General features: G+C 43.7%; 2 protein-coding genes across 2 annotated transcripts; both read left to right on the top strand.

The window, feature by feature from the left end:
* The first annotated feature begins 1,700 nt into the window (after positions 1-1,700).
* LOC104516992 (histone H2A-beta, sperm-like) lies at positions 1,701-2,120 on the top strand. The gene has a single exon (XM_010161516.1). The coding sequence runs from the start codon at positions 1,701-1,703 to the stop codon at positions 2,118-2,120; it is 420 nt and encodes a 139-aa protein (XP_010159818.1).
* Positions 2,121-7,208: 5,088 nt separating this feature from the next.
* Positions 7,209-7,622, top strand: LOC104516993 (histone H2A-beta, sperm-like). The gene has a single exon (XM_010161517.1). It carries the CDS (start codon positions 7,209-7,211, stop codon positions 7,620-7,622), a length of 414 nt encoding a protein of 137 aa, XP_010159819.1.
* The last annotated feature ends 3,496 nt before the right edge of the window (positions 7,623-11,118 follow it).

Genomic DNA, 11,118 nt, shown 5'->3' on the forward strand with positions numbered 1-11,118 from the left:
GTACAGACAGAAGTACTCCAGCCAGAGTTGGTGAGAGCTGGCAGTATCACAGTGAGAGTAAAATATAGCTGTGGCTCAGCCCTTGGAGACAACCTCACTTCTTCTCCCCCTGGAGAATTCACTTCTGTGCACCTGTAACATATTTCTTCCTTTTCCCCCAAATCAGAGGTTAGAAGGAAGGTGAACCACAGGTGGGAATGATACAGACAGAAGTACTCCAGCCAGAGTTGGTGAGAGCTGGCAGTATCACAGTGAGAGTAAAATATAGCTGTGGCTCAGCCCTTGGAGACAACCTCACTTCTTCTCCCCCTGGAGAATTCACTTCTGTGCACCTGTAACATATTTCTTCCTTTTCCCCCAAATCAGAGGTTAGAAGGAAGGTGAACCACAGGTGGGAATGAGTCATCAATTGCCCAGGTAACCCACTGATGAGGAGAAAAAGTTGCTAATAAAAAGGTTCTGCCCCAAAGGAGGGGGAATGGTGTTTTGGGGTTTGTTTACCTTTGAGTGTGGGCTGTGGTAAAGCACAGATCTAGGCAAAAATAAGAATTTTTGAAGGTAAATGGTTTTTTTTGAAGGTTATGTTATAATACATAGTGAAATGTTTGGGGTAACACAAACTTTGTTTATGTTATTTTGTAAGGTAGCTGTATTTGTAGTACAGTATGACTGTAATGTATTTAGAATATGAGGATTGCTGTCTGATAATAAGGAATTGTGGCTTGGATTTTATTATGGACTGGGTTTTGTTGTGTGGCTGGGGTTCTTTGTTTTGTTCCACCCTCCCCAATCTCTAATTTCTCTCACATACTTAAATCCCTCTATAAAAGCTACACCAAAAAAACTCCATCTAACAATGGAGTTCTTTTATATTATAAACAGCTTTACTGGAAGCTAACTGTCCTATTTACTCATAGATTAGAAGTGTTATTTAAATAACTATTTTTTCCACCCCAGTTGTAGGAGTACTCTAACTAGGCCAAATTTCCTTAATCTTGAGTAAACAGACTAACTTCTGTTCTTCAGTTGTATTATGCTGTCTAGGTAAATTCTTCATTTTCCTGCTGTAGAACATCTCCAGCACGTTCCTAGCAGCCAGAGAATATCCTTTGGGGAATTAAGTTAGAACTTTGTATGAAAACTTCAAGTATTTCAAATATAAGATTCTGTGGGCTGCAGGAACTTTCCAATTGTTACATTTTTTCTTTCATTTTAAATGTAACTTGATAATGGAAGAAGTTAGAATACAGATTCCTTTTTGGAAGAAGAAGCAGACTTGGCTTCCGGACAGCTTAGAAGTAACAGTTATGATGTTAAGGAAATCTTACTGGGGCACAGTGGGTTTTCCTCAATCACAAATACATTCCAAGTAGTAGGGAACAGCCTCTTTTCTTTTGAGGTCTTCATAACTACTTCAATAAGCCTTTCCTGACAGGTTGTCAGACTATTCTGGTCTTACAGTGTGGCCTCTCTCCTAAAAGGTAGACTGTAAAAGGGTAGTAGTAGCAGTTAAAAATCTTAGTTCTGCTATTAATGACCTGTAGTCTGTGGCTCTCTCTTCTTCAAGAAAAGAGCAAGCTTTCTTCTTAATGTGGAAGAATAAAAAGTGTAACTCACCTTTCTGTAATCTGCTCTTTCTGTCATACAGCTCCTGGCTAAGTTGAAGCTCTCCAACCCTTTGTGTCTCTTCACCCATCAGAATGTCTGGACGTGGAAAGAAACAAGCAGTGGCCGGCAAACCTGGAGCTGCAGTGAAGAAAACCAAGTCAGCCAGGGCTGGTCTGCAGTTCCCAGTGGGTCGTGTCTACAGGCTCCTTAAAAGAGGGAACTATGCTGACAGGGTCGGTCCGGGCGCTGCTATCTACCTGGCTGCGGTGCTGGAGTACCTGAGTGCAGAGATCCTGGAGCTGGCAGGAAATGCTGCATGGGAAAACAAGAAATCCAGGATCCTGCCCAGGCACATCCAGCTGGCTGTGAGAAATGATGATGAACTGAACAAGCTCTTCTCCTGTGTGACCATTGCTCAGGGAGGGGTGATGCCAAATATTCTTTCCCAGCTCCTTCCCAAGAAAACTGTCAGAGATGCTGGTCCTTCTCAGCAACAAGGTGGTAGCCAGTGAAACTTGCTTTTCCTGGTTTTGTCCTGTGTACTTATCCACAGTGCGACTCAGTAGCACTTATCTGTACGTGTCTGTTTCTTTGTCAAGCATTTTTTGCTACTAATTTTACTGCTTTTATTAACATTTGTAATAAAGTTCCTAGAATGCAACACTGTTCTCCTTTCTTTTTGCTGGTTCTCCTTCCAGGGATGGAGTAACACAGGAAATGTCAAAAAGTCCAGCACACCACCCAAATAACTCTTTAAAAAGTCAAGTACATGTTTGCTTTTGAAAATATGGTATAGGTAACTGCTGTGGAGTAGGCAGAGGAGTCAAGACACTGTTCATGTGAACTTCATCCTCCATTGTGAATTTGTGGTGTGATTAGTTCAGTGCCCAAAGGTATATTGCTTTAGAAGCTAGTAGCCTTATGCTTTAAAGTCTCATGGCATGTAAAGCTGTAGCAAACATCTACCTCCATTTTGATTGCTCCAAGGTGACAATAAACTTCAATCCCCTCCATCCACAACTATAGGTAGGTTAGTTAACATGTGATGCAGTATTTGTGATGTTGGTAGGAGTGACTGTCTTGCTTCTATCATTGCAGGAAAAACAAATGTCTCCATATACAAATAAGCTCCCAAGCTTTTGCTGATGCAGTCACCAAAAGTCTCTCATGAGAAAGTGCCCAGGGTTTGAGGGGCTGAGGCTTACTGCTTAACTGGAAGCCAAGGATCTGCCACAGCTGCGTTAGGATCAGTCTGCTCCTGGGACAGTAGCTCACAGTTTACAGTGCATCTCATGTGCAGAAGAGCTGGTTAGGACCAGCTTACTAAACTGTAGCCAGACCATGAACTTATTTGAAAATAGATGTGCCTGTTCTGTTGTGTTTGACCTCACTCCTTTGCCCCCTCAAGGCATGGGGGTGTCAGAGCCTACTCACCTGTTTTTATGATGCTGACACGCATCAGAGCTGCCTGCGATGTACGATGGTAATGACTCATTCCAGGCTGCACTTACACAGGAATGGGAGAAGGATACCTGCCTGAGAAAACACTGTGATTTTAGGGTGGTGGGCAGCTGCGACAGTCACTGTCTGCTGCCTGGTATTCAACAGCAATTTGGTAAAATCTTAGCTGGCCTGCAATAATCCAGTAAAGTGAGAAAAAGTGGAGGATGCTGTAGCAATGAGAAGATGTCTAAGAGGAGGTCTTAAGCTTTGTGCTTATAGTAATTATGTGCTACATGTAACTATTCTTATGCTGAATGCTTACACCTGTAAATGGAAAAAAAAAAGATTTAAAGGAGGTACATGAGAAATGAACACATGAAAATCAAATAATTTCATAGAATCATAGACTGGTTTGGGTTGGAAGGGACCTTAAAGACCGTCTAGTTCCAACTCCAGCCTGGCCTTGAACACTTCCAGGGATGGGGCATCCACAGCTTCTCTGTGCAACCTGTTCCAGTCTCCTCTGCTATGGGGAAATGTTGAGAGAATTGAGCTTGTTCAGCCGGGAGAAGAGAAGGCTCCGGGGAGACCTTATAGCCCCTTCCAGTACCTGAAGGGGCTACAAGGAAGCTGGGGGGGACTTTTTACAAGGGCCTGTAGTGACAGGACAAGGGGTAATGTGTTTAAATTGAAAGTGGGGAGGTTTGGATTAGATATCAGGAAGAAAATCTTCCCGGAGAGGGTGGTGAAACACTGGAACAGGTTGCCCAGAGAAGCTGTGGATGCCCCATCCCTGGAAGTGTTCAAGGCCAGGCTGGATGAGGCTTTGAGCAACCTGGTCTAGTGGAAGGTGTCCCTGCCCATGGCAGGGGGGTTGGAACTGGATGGTCTTTAAGGTCCCTTCCAACCCAAACCATTCTATGATTCTCCATGAAGAACTTCTTCCTGATATCTAATCTAAATCTCCCCACTTTCAATTTAAATCTGTTACCCCTTGCCCTCTTGTCCTGTCAGTACATTTCCTCCTGTCACCACATTTCCTCCTGTCACCACACTATTTCCTCCATTTGACCATGGCAAGGAAAACCAGGCTGGGGAATGATTATTTCTTTGGACCAAGCAAAAATCTAAAGGCTTGCAATAATGGCAGAAGACTCAAGCAAGGTACTAATTTTGTGCAGTTTTAAGCATGGTGCTTAGAGTACCCTTTTCTAACCTGGAGAATGGTGTGTCCGTCATCACGCCATTCCTGGATGCAAGGTGCTTCTGTGACCCTGCTCTGCACCACACCAAACAGGCCCTGCAAGGCACGGCCAGTGCTCAAGGAGCTTTCAGACATGCTGTCACCTGCCATTTTCTGTATGATAAAAGCCACTGATGGTGCAGTGTAGCCTTACCTCCACTTATGCAGAAAGACAGAGTTTATGTTGAAGTACTGGTCTAATTCAAAAGTCAATTTTTAAAATATTCCCTTGATCAAGAAAAATCATGATTAGTTTGTTCCAGCCAATAGTTCAACCCATTTGGAAATTAACCAGATTGCACAGTGATCTGACAGCTCACCCCTCTGACCCCATGGTAACAGAGGGTAGATGTCTCCTAAACCCAGCTGCTCAGCTGAAGTTTCTGTTGGGCCAGGACTGAACTTTCCAGCACTTATGTGTTGAAGAAAAAAATAATTCAGCTGTCACCACACCCTTGACCCTGGAAAGTACATGTTATGCCTTGCGACACAGCTGTGTGTGACTTAGGAAAAAAAATGGACTGTGTGACAGATGGGGACAAGTCATAGAAGAGAAAGAACCCAATGCCAGAGGTCCTAAGCTTTCCCAGGTTCTTCAGCATGGTCACAAAACAGCTTGGCTGGCAGCACAAAAGAAAAATAATGGTGGTACAGGTTGATAGACTTAATTCTTGATGCCTTCAGCAAGGAGCGGTGTGTCCCCTTCCAGCTGTAATAAATTAACTGCCAATCAGAGGTGCTGCAGTCCTTTGAGGCAGTAAATGTTAGGCTTGTTTCCAAAGGAGATCCGCTAACGAGGTGCTAAGCAGCTCTGCAAGGAGCAGTGACAAATTCTCATGCTCTGAGGGACTGTACTGAGTTGCTCTTGTGTTGTGACCTTGATTGTTTTTAATTTTGAGTGGCTGAATCATCACTTAACCAGGTGGCATTAAACGATGCAAGAGCTGGTAATGAGATGGGTACCACTGTGGAGTTTAAAGGTGGGCAGCTCTTGCCAAAGGTTGTGGTTTGGGGAATTTGGTGGTGGTTGGAAAAAAGTTGTGAAGTCAACAGCCTCTTCAGGTGAGAGTTTGTTCTTAAGAAATTATGTTTTCTTTCTGTTTGATAAACTTCTGAAGGAAGAAGGCTTTGTAATTTCTGTATTTGGTATAAGGCTGCTTAAGGTGGCAGCCTTAACAACAAATTTTTAAGAACAATTTTTTTAATTTGTTTATTGTGCTGGTTTTAGTCAAGACAGAATTATTTTTGTCATAGTAGCTGGTATGAGGCTGCATTTTGGATTTGCTATGAGAATAGTACTGATAAGGTGTCTTTTTAGTTGGTGATAAGGAGTGTTTGTACCAATTTAAGGACACTTTCAGCTTTTGATATTGTATATGTCTTCCCACCTTTCTTGCCTCAGGCAGTGTGTGGGGAGGACAGAGTTTAGACAGTTAACCAAAGGGGTATGTCATTCTATAGAATGCCACATTCAGTATCTAAACTGGGGTTGGGCTGTGGGGGCCATAGTGTTGTTCATTCGGTAGTTAGTTGGTGAGTTGGTTGTTTTTCTTGGTCGCTGTCTTGCTCATGGAGCTCGCTTGGACTCTGCTGCAATTGCTCTCAGGCTACATCTCTCACTACTTGGGACCTGGCTGTGTATCAGTTGGTGGGTGGTGAGCAGTTGTAGCAAATGTCTTAGTTTCATTACCTATTATTAGTAGCATTGTTATTATTTTATTAATATTGGTTTCACTGTTTTATTTGTTTATATTCAACTACTAAGTAGTTCCTATCTCAATCCATGAGCATCCTTGTCTTTTTTTCCTCTAATTCTCCTTCTCCACTGGAGGATGGGGGGAGATGAGTAAGTGGCTATGTGGTACTTTATTGCTGGCAGATGTTAAACCATGACATTTACTTGTGCAGGCTATTTTTGTGGGCCTTAGAAAGATAAGCCTTTGAAAGTCTCAAAAAGAACTTTTTATTGTCCTTTTAAGCACTTAAATTTGATATCTGATTTAGTTCTTCCCAATATCTGGGTAGAGATTCTCATTACCTAAAACCCACTGATGATTAAAAATTGAGATTAATTCTGTACATAAAGAGTTCTGCTATCTGTTTTCTGGTTGTTTTGTGTTATGCACTGAAGAGTAGTAGGTGCTATACTGTACCAGAGGCTTTATGTCAGTTGTAAGTGATGGGACCTGCTAGTATGGATGCAATACCATACAAAACGGTACTAGTGCATCTGTAGTAGCCTCATGTACAGTGTGCTGAGCAGAGCAGTTCCAGTGTCTGATGTAAAACAAGGCTTCTCCTCTTCCCATAAATCTTGTTCCTGGTTCTGGCCTGTTGCCTTCCAGAGGTGAGGAGACCTATTTGAAGTGGCTTCCAGAAGATGAAGTTCTCTTCTGTTGTTTGTACTTCAAACATGAATATCTAGCTCTGGTTCTCACAAGGTCATCATTGCAGAAACTGCTTAGGTTTTTTTCCTGGGTAAGTTCAATGAAGCTTCCCTGCAAGGCTTCTGAACACTTGTAGGTATCCTGAAGCCTAGTTTGCTTAACCTTTCTCCTTAATAGCAGTTTTCTTTTGATACTGTGTCAGAAGTCCTTGCTCTTATGTTCTACTTTCTCTCATGAAAAGTTTGGGAAGCCTAGCAGATGGCTGACCTGATGCTCTGACTAAGCTTGTAGATGCCTCTTGGCTGACAGAAACTTTGTCAGATTCTCCCAGAGCAGCAGCCCGACTCATCTGCTCCCTCAGACAAAAAGTATGAACAACGACTCAACTTTCTGAGGGATAAAACTGACTTCTAAGGAATTAAAAAGGCAATGAAAGGATAGGGAAGAAAAGTTAAATACTCAGTTTCTGTGTCTGATTTGTTTGAGGTTTTAATTATTTTTTTTTTTAATACTAGTTTGATGTTAAAATGTCTGAACATGGGAAGAAAACCACAAAGCTCCTCCTTATGCCAAAGAAAACCAAGTCAGCCAAGGCTGGTCTGCAGTTCCCGGTGGGTCGTGTCTACAGGCTCCTAAAGAGAGGGAACTATGCTGACAGGATTGGTCTTGGTGCTGCCATCTACCTGGCTGCGGTGCTGGAGTACCTGAGCGCGGAGATCCTGGAGCTGGCAGGAAATGCTGCATGGGAAAACAAGAAATCCAGGATCCTGCCCAGGCACATCCAGCTGGCTGTGAGAAATGATGATGAACTGAACAAGCTCTTCTCCTGTGTGACCATTGCTCAGGGTGGGGTGTTGCCAAATGTTCATCCTGAACTTCTTCCTAAGAAGACCACCTCGCTTAAGCCACCCCATGAACATGTCCAGTCACAGGAGTTCTAGCTGCCACCAGGATCCTGACCTTGTGGTGGTGTTAATGCTGGCTTCCTTCCCAGTTTGGTTTTTTGTGCTGGTTGGCATTTCTGGTGTAAATTTGTGTGTGTATGGCTAGTTTGGTTTCCCTAGCTATGTCCTTCAAATTAAAGTCAACTCTGAATAAATAAATGTGTCCAAAGGAGTCATGTCCATCTTACTCCCCTCTGGAAAATACTTTCTGCACCAAACAGTGGCAGTGCTGTTATCTAAACAAACCTGCTCTATGGTCTTTAAAGCTCGTGTCTCTGTGTGCATGGCTGGAATCTTCTTATCCAGTGTGTGTAGAAGTCTACTTCATCTGACTGCCTCGGACCTCATTGTGGGCACAGTTAACTAATTGGGGTTAGTAGATGCACCTGAGAAACTTAAACTGAACTGCCTTATAATAATGCTAAAGCTGATGAATCTAACATTTGGATACAGGGGTAGGACTATGCTGTAACTTCAGGCTGTCACTGCGCATACCTTGGTCCAAAAATGGTGTTGGAATTGTGATGGAGTGCAATCCAAGGAGTCATCTACAGACAGTATATAAACCTTGTCAGACCTTGAGCTTTATAGATCTTCTAGAAACTCTTCCCAAGAATTAATCCAAATATAATTTCTACCTCTCTGGTACTGAGAATCATCTTGATCCAGATCAAGGAAACCTGTGTGTTAAAAGGCAATCCAGGAAGCAGCCCTTTCCAGGACCTTCCAAAACTTGTCTTCCACCTAATCAGCTTGAAAGCTACCTAAGCCCTATTAGATTTTTTTTTTTCTTTTTCATTCTGGATTGTAACATTATGGTGCACACACGCTAGTATTAATGTGTTTGCTGTGCTGCAGATGATGTTTTTTAATGGCTTCACCAGCAGGATGTCACTAAAGAGCCTTATAACGGTACTATTTGGTGTTTGAATTGCTCTGTTCATGGCACATAACAGGAGGGCTGTAGTGCCTACCAGGTTCAGATATATTAATCTGAGCAAACAAAAGGGTTCTTCAGAGAACCACCTCAAGATTGACCCTACCGGTCCAGGGCTTGTAAGCCTCTGTTTCCCATGTCTGCCCCATAGTAATCCATGCTGTGCTACTGCTTTCTCTAGCACAGATCAAATATCTCCCTGGTTTTCTGGCCTTGTAAAAATTGGGACCTTCTGAAGAACTGGCTGCAGAGGGTTTGCCTCTTTCTATAGGCAGGCTAGAGAGTTTAAATGAAGGGAGAGAAGCCAGGAATGAGGAGTTGAAGGACTGCAGTCAGAGGACTTCTGTATATGAGACCTCTACCACGTGTGTAAGCTGCAAGCACCTACTAGAGGCCAGGCTGCAAGAAGGCAAAGTGAAAAGGATCTGTTGGTATCGGGTCAGTCCCAGTATAACTGACTGCTAGAGCAATGGAGATAAATGGTATGTAGTGTGGGTACTGGGGGCAGGCATTGCTTACTGTGAGTGTGGTGACCTTTGGCTAGAGATCTAGAGGGTGAAATGCTGCTGACCTGTTCCATAAACCAATTCCTCTGTCTTGGAAAGCAACAGCGGCTCTTTAGGGGGCTGCTGGGTGTTTTCCTACAGCAGTGCTAACTGACACTGATCGTATGAGCTGTGTTTGAAGAAAAACAGTCCCCTGTTCCTCTGTCAGGCTGGTGGTGATGTTTCATGCTGCATTGGCTCAGGGGCTGTCTCTTGGCCTGTCTGGGCCAGCTGCCAGCGGCATGTGTGTCCCTGCATCAGCGTGGGCTTGTGCAGCTCCTGCCATGCTACACCACTGTGAGCCAGGCTGCTGCTGGGCTCAGGTGTTAGAACAACTTCTCTTTTGCTTCTTGAAACTGCAAGGGAGGGGAGAGGCGTTGCCTTTGGCAATGGCTCACCCTCGCTTTCTTGGCAAAACCCAACAGATGAGAGTAAACTAGAGGAATACTGGACCAAGGAGAGGGCACTGATGGGTCTTCAGTAATTAGAGCTGACCTATAGACATGCTGGTTCCTGAAATACGACTTGCTGTGGCTCTTCTGTTCTCTGTGCCCACAACTACAGCTCTTCTTTTGCACTTCTAAATGTAGAACAACCAGTGCATTCGTTCCTGCTTCTTTTTGAGAAGTCTCAAGACAATTGAAAAGATAGTGTCCAATGTTAAGAGACCAGTTTGGGGGAACTAAGTGATTCTCCCAGTTCTGTTTCTCTCATGCAGCTGTGGAGCCTGTTTTGTCTTTCTTTTGAAGATACATTATGCATATGTCAATGGGGTACTTTTAATCCTTGATTAAAAAAAATCCCGTCTCAGTTTAAATAAGCCATAAAACATACATCTGGTCTCCCAGCATATCCTCAGCCCTGTTCATTACTAGGTTGTGTGCTACTCTACCCCAAACAAATACCTTCACCGTACGTGAAGCATGTGGTTTGCGAAGGCTGCCCTAGCAGTTGGCTCTGCTCCTGTTGCCAGATTCCACTTCTTCCTTGGTCTCTCTTCCTCAGCTCTCCTTTGTGTCACAACTTGTGTACTTCTTCAGCTTCAGGGGCAAATTTCTTATTAACTAGCTAATGTTCATTGACTATTTTGAGGCTGTTGAGTGTTAGAACTACTGGAAATCATTGTTTTGTTTATACAAGCAGCTCATTAGACTCCCAAACAAGGGGTTATATGAGAAGTGTGAGTGTGAGAGAATGGCACAACAATTTCCAGCATTGCAATGAAAAGTTCATTATTTCCAGCCTGTTCCAACCCTCTGTGTGGCTTTCTTTGCAGTGCTGTGCATAGCATCCCTGAGAATATTTTAACCAGCAGTGGTGGGGTTTCTTAATCATTCTACCCACAAAAAGACAAGTTCCCTCATACTCAGCGAGTATCCGTTTTAACATTTATTATGCCTGCAGCAACTTGGCAGCTGGGGAGAAGAGTCAGTCGTACTCTTAGAAACCTATAACCAATGCACCAGCAAAATGCTCAAGCTGACCCTGCGTTATCTTCCTGCTCTGATCTGCCTTGAAGGCAGGGAATGGGGCATGTGGTTGCTAAGCTGAGTTAGATTTTAAATGCATTTGTCAAAGCGGCAGACTCAGAAAAAGCATTCACTGCATCAACTTGCTAGCTGCATCCTTGGTCAGTGCGAGCTCTCTGCCTGCCAAGACAAGGAAGGAAGGCACACACGTGTTCTCAGGCATTGCTTGATCTGGGTGTACTTCTCTTCTTCCTAAACACCAGAATTTAGGTGTCTTTCTACCCCCCTGGTCCAGGAGGGTTTTATGAAACTGCCTAAGGCTCGATTAGGCCACTATACTTTCTTTTGGACATGCTGCTGTCAGCCCAAGGCGTTAGCAAGCTCTCAGCCCGTGAGTACACTTCCAGGTATCATGCCACGTCGTGATAAAAGACAGTCAACAGGCTTACCTTGTGTAATGCAGAATGCAAGAGAGGTGCAAGTTAGTAAGCTGAAAATAGCTGTCCTTCATCTAGGTCAGGGGAGAAACTTGGCTCTTTCCC

Source organism: Eurypyga helias, unplaced genomic scaffold (assembly GCF_000690775.1).
Source record: "Eurypyga helias isolate BGI_N326 unplaced genomic scaffold, ASM69077v1 scaffold8391, whole genome shotgun sequence".
In the NCBI taxonomy this organism is placed as follows: Eukaryota; Metazoa; Chordata; class Aves; order Eurypygiformes; family Eurypygidae; genus Eurypyga; species Eurypyga helias.

What these genes read in the sequence shown, in the direction of transcription:
- LOC104516993 (XM_010161517.1), top strand. Translation starts at nt 7,209, where the DNA reads ATGTCTGAACATGGGAAGAAAACCACAAAGCTCCTCCTTATGCCAAAG.
- LOC104516992 (XM_010161516.1), top strand. Translation starts at nt 1,701, where the DNA reads ATGTCTGGACGTGGAAAGAAACAAGCAGTGGCCGGCAAACCTGGAGCT.